The sequence below is a fragment of the Ornithodoros turicata genome, chromosome 4 (genome assembly GCF_037126465.1).
Source record: "Ornithodoros turicata isolate Travis chromosome 4, ASM3712646v1, whole genome shotgun sequence".
NCBI classification, from domain to species: Eukaryota; Metazoa; Arthropoda; class Arachnida; order Ixodida; family Argasidae; genus Ornithodoros; species Ornithodoros turicata.
The window spans coordinates 21,139,489-21,161,240 of NC_088204.1; the positions used below are offsets into that span (position 1 = coordinate 21,139,489).

Here is a 21,752-nt window from a genome sequence, read left to right on the forward strand (position 1 = left end):
GCCATGTTGGCAAAACGTTGTAGACGCGCCAGAACACTCAATGTGCTACCAGAATTGCTACATTACTTACGGGAAATCCTCGAGCTTCTTTACGACAACTTTCAACTCCCTTCCGTCCAGCGGTTCCACCTTCACCGTCACAGGTTCTGATTGGAGCTCCAGTCCGTAGACCTGTAACTCTTGAGCGGTGCTCAACAAGCGAGGAATATCCTCCACCTTGACTTGGACCTCACCGCGATACATGAACTCCACGATTGCTCGGACGTCGCAAGCCTTCACACTGGTAATCACAATGACCTGTTTCTTTGAGGGAGGAACGGCTAGAAGCATCGAATTGAGAACGCCGCTTCCGGCCGCCAAAATGACCCGGTGTGCTGGGATCTGCTCCCCTTCGCAGGCAAGGATCACGTCGGTTAACATGCCACCATAAAGCAGTTTCTGAGCCCTTTCCATCAAAACCTTCATGTGCCTGTCAAAGACTAGCTTGTTAGTCTTCACCATACTTGCATGCACTGGGACGCTCACGAAGTTCGCGACTCAAAAAAAGTACGACCACGCACACAACCAACCACCGCGAACTTTGGTGGTGGAAAGACTGGGACCACGTGGCTCCGCGCGCGCTCCCTCCTCCCCTCTTGTCGTTTACAGGGTGAGGGTGATAGTGTACGGAGGTGAGATAAGGGACAACTTCGGAAAATCCGCCATTTTTGTCAAGCGGGTGCTTTATGCAAAACCGCCACCTTGTCCTGGTCGCACATCATAGAAAACGTCATTTGAAGTCATGTTACTTTGTTTCCATGTCGTTTTAGCGCTTGCCCACATTGTATTTCCGTCGGCGTAAAGCCAAGAGTGAACGTATTTTTTGTCAGCGTAAATTATGCGGTGGTTCTTCCGCGACGTGGTCGCCCATTTCTGTAGTTTAAAGTAGCACAGAAGTCATTTTTAACACCCAGTTTTCTTCCTATAAAACTGTTAAGTAGGCCGGCCAGTAAGATGCACCATGCGAAGTAATTCACACCACAGAGTCATAATTATCGCAGAAACTGAATTTAAAATACCACGCAAAAAGCGACCGTGCGCAACGGTGGTGAAGAGCAGTACCAGCCTGTGATCTGCCTGGAACCTCGCGCTGACGCTATAAGGAGAACGCTCGCTGATTGGCCTAGAGAAATGTTGCCATTCATCTAGCCACTATACTGCTACTCCGCTGTCGTGTGCTACTCGGCTGTTCGGGGTTCTGAAAAAGCCTTTCTCCTAGCTCCGTAATGATTCGGCCGCTCCTTCTATCCCCAATTCTCCGGGAGAACTGGCAAAATAGGCGATTTCAGATATTGTCCTTGTGCTCCGCACGGGGGCCCTCCGTCGCCCAAGTCACGCGCATCGCGCAATGCGTCGTGGGAAATGGTTTACATTCGTGCTCGTCTGCCTGTTGCTCGAAGGTGCGGGAGGTGAAGGAGAGAGAAAACCGAAACCGTTTGCGCTCTTCTTCTTCTCTCTGACTCATGAAAACTAAATCCCAAGGTGCAGCGGGGCTTTCGCAACATTGCGCTCCCTGGTGGGCATTCTATGCAATTTCTGAAATCGTCTATTGGTTTACGGCGGCAAAGGGACAAGGCGCTGACCCCCACTAACCGGACTTTATTTGGAGATGGAGAGTGGGGAGGTTCATCGCCAGAGGAGATACTCTACCCCATTGCTGGTGGGAATGTGGGGAATAAAATAAGAAGCCCCTTCACAATAACGATCGAAGTCCGATGGTGTCCAGAAATGTCAAAAGAGCTTTGAGCGCAGATCGTTGCTGGGCTGGATTGGGCCAGGGACCAAGCAATTTCGATAGGGAGAAGGGGCGAGAGTCCAGCTGACTAAGCGACTCGGAGAGTGCGGTTCGGGAAGGTTGGTAGTGGGGGCAATGAAGAAGAATGTGCTCCAGATCCTCAAGAGCACCACAGCGGCAGCAGGTGGGAGAGTCAACTTGTCTCAAGCGGTAAAGCCACTGAGCTGTAAAGGCCACATCGAGTCGCATTCGGTGGATTAATGCAGCATCTTGACGAGAGGTGTTTCGTGGCATGCGGAAAGCGAGCGTTGGATCAACTCTGCTCAACATAGATGGGGGGAGAGTGTCGGTTGTCCATTGGCCGGAAGCCAGGGGTGTCACTAGGCGGCGCAGAATGGAACGGCGGTCTCCTCTCAGCAGAACAATACTGGTCCGTTTCCGATACGAGAGTGCTGCTTCTGCGGCGCTGTCGGCCTGCTCATTCCCCACGACACCACAATGGGCTGGAACCCACTGGAGAACTATCCTGTGGCCTGCTGCGTAGACAGTGTGGTAAGCCATTAACACATCTGTGACGAGGGGTGCGGATGGGCCTCGGATGCCGGAATTTTCAATAGCTTGAAGTGCAGATTTGGAGAACCAGAAAGAGTTCTTATAATGTCATCGGTGACGTGGCATTACCTCCTCATCCTCGTTATAGCTGGAGTGGCGAGTTAATGGTGAACGCACGGAGCCATGTTCATGTGAGTTTTTTTTTTTTCTGGGAAACGAATTGCACACATTAAAATACCTTTCGCGCTATTCGGTATGATGACACACACACACTTTCATCAGGCGTCTTAATCTGATTTTTTTTTTATGGCCCTCTGTACTCATTTAAGTGCACCGCATCGGCTCAGTGTGCGTTAACGCGGGGTCGTCATCACATCTTTGGCAGTCGTCAACAGTACGAGGCCTTATGTACAAAACTGCGCGTTTTACTGCGAGATTATCGGATAAAAATAATTACCGTGGTCCAAAGACGTCCAAAACGTCGCACAGAAACAACAAACGCGATGTTTATGAACGGTTTGGCCGCCGATCACGGGCGCGGCCCGCACGCGACGTTTTCTCGACGGAAAAGCGTCGACGGCTCGACGATTTTCCGCTGGGCTCCAAAAACAATAGGCGCAGACCTGTTTCGCCGGCGTCTGTGGTGAACAGATCTCAACGGTTGACGCCGGAAGTGACGTGTCCTTCCTGACCAATTGGGTGCCTTGCCGGAAGCTGCCACCGGCACAGCGGCACAGCTAGCTGGTTACGTCCCATTTCGCCTAACGCGACTTTTCAGGATTAAGAGTGCGAGAGGAGTGCCTGCCATTAGGCGAAATGGGGCTGCCCTGCCATCTCATTAGGCTAAATGGGACTGCTAACAAGTGGGCGTTGCTATCTCTGATTGGCGTCAGCAAGGAATGGCTCCGCCCTCGTGTGCAGTGTCTGGACACCTTACAAAGTTATAATCTGGTGTTGCGAAAAAGAGAAGAAAAAAAAACAGGGTGTCCAGAACGACCGAGTGGTGCGGTTCTGCACCAGAGTCAGGCCCGCGGCGCCTGTGGCTCGACGGTCTACGAACTCTACAACGAACAGCACATCAGGACTTACTGTCCTTTTCATCAAGCCTTGTGAATGGCATTACAAACAATATAATACCTATCGGTATTTTCCGACTCAGTATTTCAAATCAAATTGTCACTTGTCTTCTCAGTGGTGCCAACCTTTATTGCCCTTTGGCGCAACTTGGCGGATCTTGTAAGCTGTAAGCTGTCTGTAAGTCGTGGTCGCCCCCTTCCTTTCCATTTCTCACCCCCCTCCCCCGAATGCTGAAGGATGAGAAATGCTCAACAACCGATCGCACTGCAAGTTCCTATAGGCACAGAAACTGCAAGGAAGCCTTCAAGAGGAAATATAAACCTCATCATTGGGCTTAGGGTATTTTATAACAGGGTGGGCGACTGACCGCCTCCAGCGCTCCATTGGTGAGCAATTGTCCTCGCCCCGCCCCTCCAAGATACCTTGACTTACAACTTGGACCTCTCCTTTGGACTGGCAAGATGAGCCCCTATCTATGTGACCAGCTAGCTGTTCATCTTCCTGGTAGACATGAAGGAGTGAGCGAGAAATTTCGGTTGTGACAACGCGGCGAGGAGAGGAACAACTTGAATTTGGCGAGCAAAGCTTAATCTCATACATAGATGCTGTCGGACATCTATAATGCACCTTAACTGAACATCGCCGTTGAATTGTGTTCCGTATCCTTTAAAAATGCGTTCGGGTCATTCGGGCCTGGTATATGCCCACGTATATACGAAGAGCTACGTGAATATAAAATAAATACAATGTTATTCATTGTTAAGAATCCACGAAATAAGCAGGGCCAAATGCAAAGCATGCAGTGTATTATAGATAGCACTACATTGTTTTTAGCAGGAAAAAAAAAAAAAAAACGCAAGGAGCGCATTGCTGTGAAAACGCTGGAACGGTGTCTAAAGTACACGAGGCCGCGTAATGGGGGGGGGGGGGGGGCGGAATATCCAAACGAGAAAGAAGGTCCATACGGAAGGAACATCCATCTATGAGAAAGGGGATCCACACGAGAAAGAAGATCCGCACGGCAAAAGGATCCATAAGGAAAGAAGATCCACATGCAGGTTTTTTTTTGCCCTTTTGGATCTTTTTTCCTGAAATCTGAATTTTACACTATATAAGGCTGCGCGCCGACAAAACGTAACGTAGATCATGCACAACAGGGTGCAGCATGGCGGACACGGCGGAGCAGCACGTTGGTTAGTTTATTATTAGGTTAGTCCAAGGTCGGTGTTTGTATTTCTATATCCAGGTTAGTCTAAATTCGCCGTTGGCAGTTTCGCCCACGCGACTGCGCATTTTATAGTCAGATAACATTTATTTACAGTAGCTAATTTTGCAACAGAGATTTGCATCGCTTTATTTCGAGGTACACGCCCTGCGAACGCTGTACTCATTTTGGCACTCGTGCTATAGTCCTCTCCGTGTTTGTAAACAAATGACGTCATAGTGTACACTTGAAGCACGTGCTTGAAGCTATAGGGGCGAACAAGGTCGCGCCCGAAAGCCACGATCTTGAGGGGATTACGATGGTCTCTGAAAAGGACGCGACCTTCGGTCCTACTTTTCTTTCAACAGGAGCCACCGAACAAGTGCCCATTCGTGGAACCCAGCCCTTCCCTTCCATTTATTTCAGTTTCAGCCTGTCTACCAACGTCATGATGACGTTTCTCGGGTAGAGGTCTATTCTCTTTGTGCTACTTATACAGAACGTTTTTTTTATGCGTTACATACCTTTTATAAAAAGCAATGAGAGCAGCAGAGACGCCGCATTTGCAGGCCGATTATATGGTCACGCGGACATTCTGTCGGATAGAGTATGTGTCTATTAGATTATTCGTACCTAAAGCCCATTAATTAACAGTGGTGAAACAATGAATGAACATTAAGTAACAGTGAAAGGTTTTCGGAGAAACGTGAGATAACACAATTGGAGCCAGTTATTATTGAAAGTCATACTATTTAAAAAAAGATCTGAAACGGGCACCGCATAATTTGAGGTATCCATCGCCAGATTTCGCTATGCAAATGAGCCGAAACCGAAACGAAGCACATCGGGAGCGCGAGAAGGAATGACCTTCGCCCCTTTGGCGGTTTCTCTGGGCAGCCAAGGGGTTTCCCTGGCCCGCAGATCGGCGCCTACTCCAATCAGCTCCATCGCTCCAAACCACGTGACATGAGTGTTTGTTCTTCCTGCGTGCTTGTTTCGGCTTCGGCCCACTTGCATAGTAAGATCTGGTGATGTACATTTCAAAGTGTTTGGTCGTTTAAAAAAAAAAAAAAACGTTGAATAACGACTTGCTTCAATAGATCTCCTTCTTTGTAAACAAAGGACGTCATAGTGTTCGATAGAGCCACCAATTTCGTAGAGTTGAACTACGCTCGAAGCCAGGGGAGAACAAGGTCGCGCCCGAAACCCACGGTCTTTAGAGGATTACGATGGTCCCTGAAAAGGACACGACCTTCAGTCGTACTTTTCTTTCAATAGGAGACAGCGAACAAGTGCCCATTCGTGGAACCCAGACCTCCCCTTCCGATTTGTTTCGGTTTCAGTCTGTCTACCAACGTCATGATGACGTTTGTCGGGTAGAGGTCTATTCAGGGCCCCGATCTTCAACTTTCACATAGCGACCGTTATAGTTATATTTAAAGTTCGCGCGCAAAGTCGCTTCCATTTAACGCGCGTCATGGGATAACGACAAGTTGAAGACCGGGATCCTGCTATCTCACCTTTCCCCCGAAAACCTCTAATTAAAAGGTCAATTAGCGAATTTTACGTTAGGTAATTCTAATTAGTTGTCACGAGTTTGCGCCAAGAGACAGTGCGCGGGTACGTGGGTCGGCGGCATCGGTATGTGCATCGAGCCGGAACAGAACGTGACAGATAGAGTGAGAGAAGATAGTCTGCGGCATTGGAGAACTGACAGGCCGGGCATTTTGAACATCACCCGCTGCAGACCTTTCCTGGCCGCTGAATCATATGTTTGAGGCATCCTTTGCCCTCACTGTTTCAAGCATTGGTGCTCCAAGCTTAAAGTTTGCCCTCCATGCGATATACCTCGCCGCAACCTTCAGTGATGGTCGCTTTGACCGATATCACCCCATCGTTACTTGCTCGATCTCTCCGACGGAATGTCCTCTCGCAGGCCTTATATGAAAGGTATGTATCGAATAAAATGTCACCATGTATTATGCGAACCTATACTTTTTTTTAACACCTTTCGCCTTCACAACTTCTTAAACGAACTATCTAGCTCTTGCGTCCGATGGCGCGTTCACGCTGGTGGCCGGCCGGGAATCTCGTCAATTCCCACTATTATTTTTATTCCATGTTAGCGCAGCAAAGCAACTGTGGCTATGAGTGGCGTACAGACGTGGACAGATGGAGAGAGGACAGCAGGAAGGAGTAGGGGACAGGGGGGTTAGTATGCGTCCTCGGCCGACATTCGCCGGGAAAGTCTTCGGAAAACCCATGGAAAACCTCAGTTCCCACTAGGATCGCTGGCTAAAGTTGAAGTCAATCACGATTGATCATCTCGACGGCAGTTGAGCCAATCAATTATCCCTTGACTTTCACGGCAATTGCAAGAGCCCGTGTAACGACGGCATAAGGTACGTGCGGTGCCACAATTATGTCCTAGATGTATCTTTTTTTAGCGCCTGTTGTTGTCTCGTCATGTCATCTTAAGAGTCATCGTCTCCTCCAAACGCGGAACCCATTTTACCACCTAATGTGCCTTCACGGACCATTGCGGTCGACACAATGGCACAGCATTGTGCGGAGTAGGTAAACAGCTTCCGCGTGTGCGAAAGACACAACACCGTTCCCTCGGCGATTGCCCTAATGGCTCCACCTGGTGAGATATTCGGTGTTCAGTGTCGTCTTGCTTCTGCTTAAATCCTGCAGAATCCGGGAGACACAAGTGTGTGAAATAGAGTAATGAGTTCGCCGCACGAGACTGAGCGGGAGTGCTGCCTAATGAGTTTTTTTTTTTTTTTTAAGAAGTCGTCGTGACTTTTTGTTGCGCTCGAAAGTAATTTCGTCGTGGCGTAGTTTCATGTATGTGCGTTGCGTCCGAAGAGATCCGAAGCAGAAGGGGTGTAACAATGATCGAACCATCGTAATCACCAATATCGCCAATCGTCAATGTCAATAGTTGCCAATCACGCCTTGTGAAATAGAATGATTACCAACTACCAGCGAAGCAAATAACGTGAAAATGCAAAATGAAAAACCATGTACTCGAAGCACTGGTCAGAGCCTCATAGGTAAATAATACCCCTGTCACACGGCACTTTCAATGCGGATTGAATCCGATCTGCATCGAGTTTCTCAAGAGCGTTCGGTGCGCGATGCTGCTACATGGTTCAACTCAATGCGTATCGACAGGCGGCGCTAACAGCCCGGAGGCAGTACCCTGAGATTGACAAATATGTTCCTAAAAAGTCGACAATAACCGCATCCGCTTCCCCATTGTGGCGTTTACTAAGCTTTTACGGGGGACGCGGTGTCGAGAGTGGTCGAGATTAAACCAATTAGCAAACGCAGCCGCCCGTCATACCTATAGACTAAAACCGTAGCCGTGAAATTCCATGGGCTTGTATAGGAACATTTGCAAATTAATGTAATGTTTTTGTTGACTACAACAAATTCGCTGAGTTCGAGGATGCCCATGACGGTCTTCAAGCCGTCTTGCGAATCTCAATCACGTTTAACAAACTGGATCGGGTTAAGCAGGATCGGAGTTGGATCCTACTCGAACGTGTCCGTGTAGCAGCGCCGGATCCGCATTGAGCTCGATGAGCATTGGCTCAATGCGGATCGAAAGTGTCCGTGTGACGGGGGTATAATTTGGAGGTCATATGCAGGCCTACTTGTTTTATTGCAAGAATACTGGATAAAGCTGATTACTGCAGTCTAAAGACGTTGCAAAATGACACGCAGAAGACGCAACCGCGCTGCATGCAGATGGTTTGTCCGCCGACTACAGGTGCCGCCATTTTTATGGTCATACGTCATACATGCGTTGACGTCATGAGGCATTCATACTGTAATTCTGTTCAGCCGAAAGGAACAACGGCTAAATAAACAACACAGTGCTCTGACTACACAATTCATCGTTGCGTTGTGTATTCAGTCCTTGTACCCATCGTATGACCAGTAATACAGCAGGTGTCAGAGCCGGCCACCCCGCCTGGCATTGCGTTCGTCCGGTACTGCAATGGGCCGATATATCGTACACACTTAAAACGGCGGTGATGATGAAAAGGCTGCCAACAGAACTGCTAAGGGTGTAGGACATCCAATCCGAAACGCCATGACACGAGAGACACCTAGCGGACAGCACACAAGTGCCTATAGAAGGAAAAAGAAGTTCTGGTTTGGCTCAGTCGTTCAAAGCACAGCGGGGACTCCTGGTAGAGCAAATGTAAACTATAAATAAATTACTAAATAGGAAAAGTACACAAAGACCCGATCGACCTTCCGTGCCAAACTACCGCCGACGCACGTGCGCATCACCTCCGCACGATTTTGCACACCGCCCTCAAGACGGTCTGCATCAGCTGCTCACCCACATACCCGCATATCCGGCCATTCTTCCAACTGACTCGACCGTTAGAGCGATCACGCCTACTGCGCATGCTCAGTGGCGCGCCTCGACCTCGACCTCACCCTTTCCGTCATCTCCCTCACCCCCCATCATCAACCTTCTTCAGCGTCTTGACCATCTAGCGCAAGTTGCAAGAGGCTGGTGTTACGGGCAAGAGAAACTCGTTCCCGAGTGATCGGGGAACAAAGAAAAACACATATACATGCTAATAAAAAAAAAGCAAAGTAACAAGGTGGTTGTGGAGGTCGTTCCATTGTGTTTCACCTTCTGGTATTATGAGTGTCGTACACAACGCGCGATCGTGGCCAGCTGATCTACTGCATTTGTTACGACTAATGGATTTGCTTGCTTAGGGTTTTCATCTCGTGTGCAGTTTTTTTTTTTTTTGGGGGGGGGGGTGAAATTTGCCACTATTTACTGCCGAAAACACAGAATCAACTATAAAACATGTAGTTGGGGTCAACAGCGCGTGCCAGCATAGACCCCCCCCCCCCCCCCCCCAAGCCACCGCCTCCAACCAATACCCTTTACAGTGCAACCTTCATCCTGGGCATGTTTAAACATTCACATTATTTCTAATGTCGCGTGAAAACGCAGCCTGAGAACGAGCAAAGCAATTAAATAAAAACAAGTTAAAATAAGTTGATGTACCGTAATTTCACACGTATTAGCCGCGGCTTATGTGCGATTTTTTTTCCCACGGGCGCTCTGTTGCTTATTTGATGACTATTTTTTCCTGGTATTTTCTCCATACGCCGGTTTTAACGAGAGGGCCAACAATGTCTCTGGAACAGCACTGCCCTGCCGATGCACGAACAGTACGTAACAGGGACGGGTCCACATTCGAGTATATTGATTTTCCTGGTGCGTTCCTTTAAGCAGCTTTAACGGAAGTGGTGACAGTGATTCACGTATTCTGGAAGATGGCCTATCAATCCATAAAAAATGCCCAACAAGGGCACAATCCGATCTTGGTATAACTCTAGAGCTGACCTCCTTTGTTGTACACTATGCCGACCCTGGAGTATGGACCACAGGGGTTATGGCCTTCTCTGTGGTCTCCTTTGTCGCACAAATCAGTCGTCTTGTATTGCCCGCAGCTTATCTGCAAGTGCGGCTCATGTGCCAGAAAAATTTCAAAACTTTCCTAAAAACGCGTCCTACGGCTTATCTGCCGTGCGGCTTATACGCGTGAAATTACGGTACTAATAACGAAATGGCCGTATGGCCTGCTCGGAAGATTCCTTTATGTTTTTGGAAACACAGCAGGCAGCGAGTTTCAGTGAGTGACGCCATAACATCGTTGTTTGTTTGTTTGTAACGAAAAAAAAAAAAAAAGAGGAGAACATCGTAGTAGAGGGTTCGCAGAAACGTTATCCGCGGCGAAAACACAATAATTCTGTGTGTGTGGGGGGGGGGGGGGGGGGGGGCATTTTTTACCAGCTTTGGTTTGTTTTTTTATAACAGTTCCTTCTTTTTCGGGAGTGGGAGGGTAAGTTTTTTGTAGGACTATTAGGGGTGTGGAGTGAGTGCTAGGAAAAATCCATGGTACCGCTTTCTCTCTTGTGATTTTCAATTGGATCCATTTTGTAAAAGCCTTTCATTTCGCGATCTCAATTTTTCGCGAATCCGGTACATATTCGCGGCCACTGAATTTTGCGAGTTCTGTCATGCTAAAATTCGCGACTCACGATTGGCATACTTCGCGCTAAGCCACGAGATTACCCACAGCACATTTCGTAGAAGCAACATTGCGCATGCGTGCTTGTACTGTAGAGCAGTTCAAATGCTTGACAGTAACTTGTAACAATATCCAACTGTGAAGATAAAGTTTGCGAAGTGACAAATCTCGTCGGACATTTCCACGGGCCCTCAACATTCGCGAAAATTAAAGACTCGCGACCAAACTATTCAGGCTGCGGCACAAAAGGTAACATAACGCAACACAATAACTACACTTCGTGTGCGTACACGAACATGAAAGATCGGGATACGGTACGGCAGTCATTGGTTCGCAGTCGGCAGTTCGATCAGCGTGCTTGGCCGGTAATCAAGAGGCGGTGGCACACTGTAAAAAATCTGTAATTTTACACGCAAGTGACTCCTATAACTCTGTTGCCGACATACGTGCCGTAAAGTAGGTATTGCAAAAAAAAAAAAAAAATGTTTGAATGCACACTGCACAGCTCCCCTGAGAGAAAAGAGAGCCACTTACATTAAAGGGATATTAAACTGCGAAAACCCAGTCCGGAACTATGCAGTGTGCGCTCCGAACGGATCTTGTGCAGCATATAGGTTACGGTACATATGCACACTAAGAAAAAAGGGTGTGAAAAGGTGGTAGCTTCTATGGCTGCCACCTAGGTCAACATAGCGTCCGATAAAGGGTGGAAAAGGGTTGAAAAAACAATTATCACCTATCCAAATTGCTACAAAAAGGCATACGCCCTCTCGCTCACCGAATCGGAAGCGGTAACCCTATCATTCGTAGGTAGCAGGCAGAACTTTGCAACCTTTTATGCACGACATATGAGACAACCATTACATCCTAAAAGGTGGAACTGCTCCACCCTTTTTTCTACGAGTGCGCCGGCAACAGGGGTTAGCGGTCACTTGTGAAGTAAAATTACGGATATTTTTATTTTTTCTTACAGTGCAACGATTTACCCCGATCGCACCACAGCGGTTTATCCAGACCCCCCACCCCACCCACCCACACGCAGTTTTTAGACGCTGTCTCTCTTCTTCAAGAAGCCTGACAATTCGAAGCAGCGTCCTATATTGGTCTCCTCAACACGATTTGTCCAATCAGTCTGAGAGATCGTTTGAGGAAACCAATAGGACTCCGCTCCCCGTTGTAGCGCTTCTTGGAGAACGAGAGGATAGAGAGAAGTGGCGGTTTCGTTCGTGCAAAAAATCATGAACGTTCCTTTTGTGTTCCTTTTAAAGCTGTTACAATGGAACAGGCCTTCCCTCGTGCATGCGCGATTCTGCACTAACCACTGGGCGTGGGTTCGATTCGCGCCGCTCTCTGGCTCCTTCGATATCAGTCCTGTCCTCGTTTCTTTCTTCCTTTTTTTTTTGTATGTTTTTAAGATTGCATTTTTAAAGTTTGTTTGATAAGAGAGTTGATTTTTCTACACTGCAAAAACAAAAAAAGGAGAACGAATATTTGCAATTCGGAATAAGGTGGCCAGTAAACAGTAAAACCGGAAATAATAACGTCCTTCGTGTGTCTCCGTGTTTGAAACAGGAACCTTTTCTATATATAATATATAAAAAATAGTGATTACACGACTACGACAAAAAAAATGACACGTTCCGGTTTCATTAAGTCATGTCCTTTTACGGCGTATATATAGTTAAAAGAACAAAAGTTGTCGCCAATGACACTTCCGCACTCGACGCGGTAACATACCCCAATCTAGAACGGCACCGCACCAAATGTAGGTAGATTCATCCGGCCCGAGATTAGGTCTGCCTCAGAAAAGAAAAAAAAAAAAAAAACGAAAAAGAAAAAGGTGACGAGAAACGAAGACAAAAACACGGGACGCGGAGACGACGCGTTCCACGTGTGGGCCGTCCCACCTTTTCTATTTACCGGGGCAGCGCGAATACTGTTTGGATTCCAGAGGGTTCGGGAATTGGGCTGGAAATGATTCGGTCTATGTAACGTATACGTTAGCGTGGAAAAGGTGGGGGTGGGGTGAGGGGGATGAGAGTCCGGCCAATCGTGAAGTGTAAGTTACCAACTCCCTGGTCAGTGTGGTAAGTATTTTTCTCTCTCTCTCTCTCTCTTTTCTAGTGACTTCAACGGATAGGCTTCTTGGGACAGAGAGAAGACAGAAAACGTAAATTGAGGTTTCCTTGGCGCTCAAATCGCGAACGACGCAGCTGACGTATACGAAGCCTGTTCCTTTTGTATTGCTGTCAAAGTAATGACATCTTTCATTCGACGTGGAGAAGTTGTTAAGCAAATGATGAACAGGTGTTGCAATCACCTTGCGTGCGCATTGTACAACGACCACACAGGACATTTCTCCTCCACGCTCGCGTGTAGAACAGGACACGACTGTGAAAGAATCACAGTAATTAATCGAACTGTATTCATACTGCCTAAACACGTTTTTTCTTTTTTTAAGAATAAGCAGTCGTATTAATTGCACCTTGCTCGCTAATTTAGGCGTTAGATGAAACCATACACTCTAAAAACAGAAGTTCACCGCATAGCACGCTGTGCGCCAATCATTGCCACGGATGATAGGGTTATCGGTCGTGGTCGGAAGACAGAGGGAAGAGTACGTCTTTTTGTGGCAATTTTCATATATCCAAACTGCCACAAAAAGGCGCACGCCCCCTCTCTCTCTCTTTTGGAATCAGAAGCGACAATTCTATATCATTCGTGGCAATGGTTGGCGCTCAGCGTGCTCTGCGCTGAGTGTAGCCAACCACCATCCCAAATGACACCGTCCTCTCCCCTGATCTGTTGAAAACGGGAGGCGTACGCCTTTTTGTGACACTTATGCAGTTATGTTAATCCTCACAAAAAAGCGATACGCCCCGCGCTTTTCACAAATCAAGAGTGATAGAGGTATCATTCTATGCAATGATGGAAGAAAAGTAGCCGAAGCTCTTTGGCTGCACGTAGAACATGTGTTTATACGTCCCAAACGTCGCCACACCAGCACTGGACAGCGCAATGCAATGGTTCGCCTTCAGCGTGCTAAGCGGCGTGCTAAGTTCTGTATTAAGAGTGCAGATAATATTTCTCCGTGGATGAAGCGTACTAATATTTCACAACGTCAACTTACTGCATGGCCTCGGTGAAGGGCATTCCCTGTTATCAAACAGTGGTAAAAAAGAACTTCACCGCATGACGCGCTTCTGTAGCCAGCTATCACCCCGAGCGCCATCGTCGAAATCCCCCTGGTCTGACGTGAGGCACCCGCTTACTTTTCAAACGGCAGATAGTCTTTCTTTCTTTCTTCTTTTTTTTTTTTTTGTTTGACGTTCTCTCAATCAGTATACCTTAGACACGTTCAGTACATTTGCCGCTACAGGTAACATAAAACAGAAGAGGTGATCTTTTTTTTCATTTTTGCGTTAGCGCCGCGAAGCAACTGTAGCTATTAGTGGCGCACAGACGTGGACAGATGGGGAGAGGACAACATGAAGGAGTGGGAGACAGCGGGGGATTAATATGCGTCCTGGGCCGACTTCAAGGGGAACTGTGCCGACATTCGTCTGGAAAGCCTGCCGGCAAACCCAGGAAAAACCCCAGACAGCACGGCCGGTATGGCGATTCGAACCCGTGTCACCTTCCAGTCTCGGAGTGGAAAGCGATCCTTCTAACCACTATATGCCACGGGAACTGGTAGGTGCGATCTCAGAAGATTTAAACCATGGCACAGTTTGAGTTTTTTTTTTTTTTTCAGAAAATTAAAATTAAAACAGTACCGGCAACACTGTGTCGAAGTGGTCACCACGCATTGCTCGTCAAGTATGATGGCAACACTACATTGCACGCGGACAACACTGGGTTTAAAACGAAAGACGTTGACTACGTGTCGGCTACGTAGCCATTAGGACCAGCGAGTCAGTTCGGGGAAACATAGATCACGGTTGCTTGACGAATAGACCTCTCTCCCTGTTTATAAACAAATGACGTCATATAGTGTTCGACAGCGCCACCATTTTGGCAGAGTTGAACTATGCTCGAGACGAACAAGGTCGCGCCTGAAAGCCACGATCTTGAGGGGATTACGATGGTCCCTGAAAAGGACGCGACTTTCGGTATTACTTTTTGTTTTTGTTTTTTGTTTTTTTTTCAGTAGGAGGCAGCGAACAAGTATCCATTCGTGGAACCCAGCCCTCCCCTTCCGATTTGTTTCGGTTTCAGTCTGCCTGCCAACGTCATGATGACGTTTCTCGGGTAGAGGTCTGTTGTGCGGATTATTTGGCACCAGACGTCGCCCCGAGCCGTACGTTCTTTATGCGTTCTCTGTCACATTCGTAACTTGTTGCCCCTGGGTTTACAAGCAACAAGCTGGTAAACTACGCCGTCAACGTAAAGTGCAGGCGAAGTTTCACAAACGCCGATTAACATTCGAACCGAGATCAACGCTGTCCCTTTACAGGAATTTAACGCATAACTCCGCTTCACTAAAGGGAGTTATTGTTACTGAACCATTCATAACGTCACCAACTAGCGTTTGTAAAAAAAAAAAATTGAGTGTTCACTTCAAGTTTTAGTAACCCTCGATCTCGGTTCAACGTTAACCAGCGTTGGTCTAATACGTCCTCGAACCCGTACACCACGCGCTACAAGACCAGACGGCCAATAAGTAGAAGTCTTCTTTTGAGGACGTCCTTAAGCACATACCACGAAGCAACCCAGTCAGCTGACTTAGTCACCATCACGAAGATGAGGATGTCTAGAATGGAACCAGTTCCCGCATATGCCTCCCAGCGTAATTGGAGGCGAATCCAAAATAGCGCGCGCACGCGTAAGCACCATATAGGCAACACTGGTGAAAGCGGAGGTTATATGCTTGCCCAACATGCGGAAAAGACTAACATGAACTGGTTAACGGGAATGTGGTCTCGTTAGCCCTCCAATGCAGATCTCCCTGGGGGAGCGAAGGTTAACTAGTTGCTTCCAAACTTACATGGCGGAGAGAGAGCGTCATACGACGACGCGGTATGGCGATATGAGCCAATTACTAACGCATGCGAAAGGTGACGTGAGATACAGAGTCGTAGTGACGTCAGAATGCTATCGCTAGGCTGTGCGATAGTTTTGTTGCTGTCCTGGCTAGGACAATAATAAGAGTGGTGATATAATTCCATTTGTACGTGTACGTGTGAAAAAGGTCGGGGAATAATAGACCTTTTTAGAAAAGCAAGCGCCACCTGTGGCACGCAAGGCAACAGGCATTAGGATGACCGCTTTCCACGCTGAGGCTGGAGGTGAAGCGGGTTCGAATCCCCACACCGGCTGTGCTAAGGGTTTCCCTGGGTTTTCCGGCAGACTTTCCAAACGAACGTCGGCACAGTTTCCCCTGAAGTCGGCCCAGGACGCATACTAACCTCTACTTGTCCCCCACTCCTTCCAGCTGTCCTCTCTGTCCACACCTGTACGCCGCTCATGGTCACAGTTGCTTCGCGGCGCTAACACGGAATAATAATAATAATAATAATAATAATAATAATAATAATAATAAAGAATATCATTGCCAGGTGCACTAAGTCATACCAGTTTTCAATACAAGTCCTTACACATACAGAACAGGATTAATGAAGGCGTATCAAACGGCCGACCAAGTGGAAATCGAGTGAAATTCGATACGGCGAGTCTTACACGATGACAAGTGAAATGAAATGAAATGAAATGAAATGAAATGAAATGCCTTATTTCCACATCGTATACTGTGGCGACAGACCGCGAGAAAAAGTCACCATAGTGACTCTGTGCACACTGCACGATGCCATCGAGATTTTACATCGAAGCTCATCGCGGACCTTGAGAGCAATACAAAAGGAACGGGATCCATCGGTTGCGTCGTCCGTGATTTACGAGCGAAAGATGCCGCAACGTATACGCTTTCCCACTCCTTCTCAAGAAGCGTGACAATGCGGAGCGTGCTCTCATTGGTCCCCTCTAAGGATCTATCCAATCATAGCGGGAGATCGTTTGAGCGAAACCAATCCGAGGCCTCTCCGCACTGTCGCGCTTCTTGAGAAGGAGAGTGAGAGAGAAATCGTAACTTGCATTTTTTTTTCTATCGATCTTAAATCATAATTCATAAATCACGAACAACGCAACGGACGACTCCCGTTCCTTTTGTGTTTGTGCCAAAGTAACGGAATCTTCCATTTCGTGAGGAGATACTTTTTCGCACTTCAGTGTCCCTTTTCAGATGAGATATGAGTAATGCTCAGCGTTTTCGGCTTTTATTTTTGGGCGGATTCTGCGTATGTTTATTGATTTCACAAAATCGGCGTTTTTCGACGTTTTCCTGACGTGTACATGGTTTTTTTCCCGACAGTTATCAGCGAATAGAAAGCGCAATGTAATTTCCGCACGACGCTCATTCAACATGGCGTTCTTCGCTGCGGAGGCGCTTTACGGCTAACAGAAAACAGAAACAGAAATAGAACAGAAACAGAAACAAAAAATGTCCGTTTACGAAAAAGTAAACGGACATTTTTCACAACCATCGTATTTCTGTATATGGTTTTCTGGTCTGCATCAACAACTTCATAGGCATGTGCAGCAATTTATCTCTGTCATGTCTTGGAATGTCGACTCTGCATTCGGTGCTTTTCGATTAAAACCGAATAAGGGAAAATTTACCCGGAGTATGTTTTCGGTGGTTTTCGATTAAAACCGAAAAACTCGGAACCCTATAGATATAAGACAGATCTGGACCGGCCACAAAGCCACGAGAGCCGGTGTACCGCCAAACTAGTGGATGAAATTGGATTAAGCTCGGAAGCAGGAGCCACGTACCGCAACGAGGAGAAGGACGACGCAGGTGCAATAACCCCGTCGTGTTGTTGTAGCAGCAGGAGCAACAGATACTTCAGCGGAGAAGTGGCATCACCAGCTGGCACGCTCATGAAGCGTGACACAGTTTGTACACCAGATGCTCCCTATAGCGCTTTTGTCGACGAACAGACGGCGGAGTGCGGTTAATAAAGATAGATGCGCAACAACTTCCACTGTTCTGATCTGAACGACTGGTTTGCAAGCCCATATACAGCCATTATTAGCGAATTTTGACTGAGCCGAAAAAAATTCCTAAAACTTTTGATCCCACAAAAATATAAACGTTCTGGACAAATAAATACATAGACGAAGCCAAAACTCTGTTTAGTCGTTCTAGTCAACCGGTCCTTTTAACAGATCCGCTTTTATGCAGATACACCCAGTGTTGCTGTGAACCACTACTGTGTCGGCAACAACAACAACGAAAGCACATTTGTGTTATCTGAGAATCGTAAGTATGTGCTTGCTTTTAACCCGTGGCAATCTCCTAAAAATTCACTTTCCTGGACCGGTTCTAACCGAAACTTTGCGATGCTGCGGAGCTGAACCCGAACCGTACCATTATGCCTGAATCTGAACCCCCCCCCCCAAAAAAAAACGGTTCCGGTAACTCTCTCCATCTGTGCACGTCTGTACGCCGCTTAAGCCGCAGTTGCTTCGCGGCGCTAACACTAAAGAAATTTAGAAATCTCCACCGCAAGCGCAGATTTGCGCCTGTGGTTGACCGAAACTTGTTATATTATTTTTGTGCCAAACAAGTAAAATGTATACAGTCAAACTCCTTTATAGCGAACACCTTTTTAACGAAAATACCTTTACTGCAAATTTTTTTTGCTGTCCCCTGAGTTTCGTTGCAAAGGAGTTTGACTGTACACGATTATTTGTCCTCTAATGCCCGATCAATCCAAGTCGAGCAAGGGCGAAAATTTCCGTTTTTCCAATTACAAAAAAGGACCCCAGAACTCAATGATTACTGAAGACACTGCCCTTGTGACCAGCGTATAAGACATCTGCATGCAAAAACAAAAGACTATGGACCAATCACTGTCCGGGAAGGTTTCTGACGTATCAAGACCCTCCACCACCTCCACAAATTAAAACGGACAGTAGCATTGAGTGCCGGAGAATTCCACGCTGAAAACGTCGTTAGCCGCTCGTCAGGAGACGAGGACCCCATTCTCACACAGACGTATAGTCAGCTCTCTTTGCATCACCGACAAAACGGTACTACGACGAGACAACCGGCGATTATGACGTCACAAAATTCAATCAGCGCTGCGCTGACACCGCTCCTGACGCACAGCTGTACCCCCAACGGCGCAAGGCATGACGAACCTTCCACTCTATTGTCTTTCGCGGATGGCCCTCATTCTAACACGGAAGACGTACAAATAAGAATACACACTTAGGGAGGGCAGGAGTGGCTTAGAATAGAGCTCCCGTGCGGTGGCGACACGACGGGGTTATTATTACGAACGTCTGCAGGAAACGGTGTTTACACAATTATGAGATGAAAGCGGTCAGGTCATGGAACAGTTAGTACCTCCTGTTATATACTTGGCCTTTCATGATGGACGGAAAGCGCACTCTGGGTATTAAGAAATATGCAAGTTTTAGACTATCTAGATTGTGCTCGAGACTGTCGTTGCTAACATAAAAGAAAAAACGGCTTGTTACAGTCTGAACTGTTGTTTGACTGAACACGGTCAGAGTTCTGACTAATAGGCACTGACGTATCGGTATAACACACACGTCAATAAGCTGATATTCTGCGTGCGACGGTACACTCGTAAAACGGTCACTTCTAATGGAGGTAAAAAATGTTGAACATGAAAGAACTGATGTTCTGAGGCTGGAACAACATAGAAGGGACAAATACATACAAAGCCTCAATTTGCCTGAGAAATTAACGATGAAAGATGAAAGTCACTGAAAAGGTTAGCCAGCTGTAGGACTCGAACCCACATCTTCTGGATTGCCAGTCCAGGGCTCTACCAATTGACCTAAGCTAACACACCTTCTCAGTGACTTCCAGGGTGCGTTATCTGAAGATGTATATGCGTTTTTACCTCTAAAAGTAAAAGGTACATTCTCAAAACGGGTCACCTCTCACGTTACCTCTGAGAACGGTTAACTCCTGCTGTAGAGGTTACATAATCGGTAACGAGCTTAGACGAAACTCTCTGATGGCCAGAGGTTACAGGCGGCGTTATGATCACCCGGAGGAGATACACGATCACAACGCGCTCGATGTAACCCGTAGAACAGACTGTTACTCGTAAACAGGACAAGCTTATGACCGTTCTGTGTGCACTGTGTCAGCGGAATACTTTCAGGTTTCTGCCGCGAGACGAAGTAGTCGCACCATATTTCATAAACCTCTGTGCACAAAACATTACCGCGTACACAGCGCAGAGAAAGAGCAGATTTGAGAATTAATTTCGATGTATTTTTGGCATACGTTCGATCTTGCCAGCCAAACACATCCCGGTACTACGCGGCGTTGCGCAATGTCGTGTCAATGCTCGGTTACGCTAGATAGAGGTTATCTTATATAGTGATTTATCCAGACCCTCCCTTCACCCCCCAAAATCTGGAGGAGACACCCCTAAAACCCTATGAGATAGCGTAATATTGAGTAAAGAACATGGAAATACAGCCCCTTGCAGAACCCCTCCCCCCCCCCCCCAAGGAGGAAATCTTGGGTAAACCATTGCAGTGATTTATCCAGACTCCCCCCACACCCCTACACCCCCGTAACACCTCCAAAATCTGGAGGAGACCCCCTAAAACCTTGTGACCGACTGATTTGTAAAAGAAAAAAAAAAAAAAAAACCATGTGAGATTGCGTAATATTGAGTAAAAAGCATGTAAATACACCCCCTTGCAGAACCCAACACCCCCGAAGGACGAAATCCTGGGTAAACTACTGATCTACTTTTACTTTTACAACTTTAAAACTACTTTTACTTTTAGAGGTAAAAACGCATATACATGTATGTTTTTTTCCTCTATTAGAGGTGACCCTTTTAAGAGTGTACAACTGATAGGGTACCTTCTACAGTTTTTTTTTTTTTTTGCCTTTATAGAATTTTTATTAAAAAGCTATGAGAGCAGCATAGATGTCGTTTTTGCAGTTACGCTCTACTGCCAGGCGGACATCTTCTCGAAGGAAGTGTGCTACTACAAGATGACTAACTACCTAAAATTCATTACTTAATTTTTGAATTAGGGGATCTCGGGCAAAAGCGAGATAGCAGATTGGGAGACTATCCTAGTTGCAAGCCATTTCACGTTCAACAAATCCTGAAACACGCACGTGCATTAAAATATCCATCCCCGAACTCTGATATGCAAAAAGGAGCCGAAACCGCGGCGACCAGGAAAGCAGGGAGTACAGGGCTCATTTCACATCAGAGGGCCACGTGATTTGGAGCGATGGAGATGATTGGAGTTGGTGCCGCTCAGCTGGCCAGATAAACCGCTTTCCGACCCAATAAGCCTCCGTATAGGTGAGCGCGATGCGCTGCTCGGGCGCGCTTTCTCGGTTTCGGCTCATTTGCATGCCGAAATTCAACTATGAATATTTCACGACACGCGCTCTTTTCTTGATTTTTAAAAACTAGAGTGGATTTCAACGAGAATTGTCTCTCGCTCTGTCATTTCGCTTTTGCGCGAAATTCCCTAATTAAAGAGTTCATTGATGAATTTCAGGTAATTACTGATCTTGCAGTTATATAATCTCTTACAGTCTTATAATCTCTTATAATCTCTATGCTGCTCTCATAGCTTTTTTTTAAATAAAAATTCTGTAAAGGCTACAAAAAAAAACAAAAACAGACCCGGTATATAGCGACTTCGTATATCAACGCAAAGGACAGCCGTATCTGTGCCCCCGTTTAAATGTTGTCGCGCGTCAAAGGAGTTCATTTGAAATTTATTATTCTTGATGATGGCAGGTGGGACCTCAAACGCCGAGCCAACGAATAAAAAAGGAAAGAAAAAAGCAGGTGCTACTCCACGGGCTTGGCGCGGACACAGACACATAGGCTGACCTGTATCTTTCTCCGACAAAGGAATCCCTCATAAATAATCGCAGGTCCCGTCTGTCAAAGGCAAGTATTAACGTACACACCCAAAATAACCGAGCCTTCAAAGACCTTGCACAATACCGTCAATAACTTTTCGCTAT

At 46.9% G+C, this 21,752-nt stretch overlaps 2 protein-coding genes across 2 annotated transcripts in view; both read right to left on the reverse strand.

The window, feature by feature from the left end:
• Positions 1–21,752, reverse strand: part of LOC135391302 (adenine DNA glycosylase-like) — an 85,083-nt gene that overhangs the window by 21,291 nt on the left and 42,040 nt on the right. The window lies entirely within an intron of this gene.
• Positions 67–501, reverse strand: LOC135391388 (longitudinals lacking protein-like). The gene has a single exon (XM_064621645.1). It carries the CDS (start codon positions 499–501, stop codon positions 67–69), a length of 435 nt encoding a protein of 144 aa, XP_064477715.1.

Bases quoted from the DNA above. Each gene is read 5' to 3' on its own strand.
- LOC135391388 (XM_064621645.1), bottom strand. From the start codon at position 501: ATGGTGAAGACTAACAAGCTAGTCTTTGACAGGCACATGAAGGTTTTG.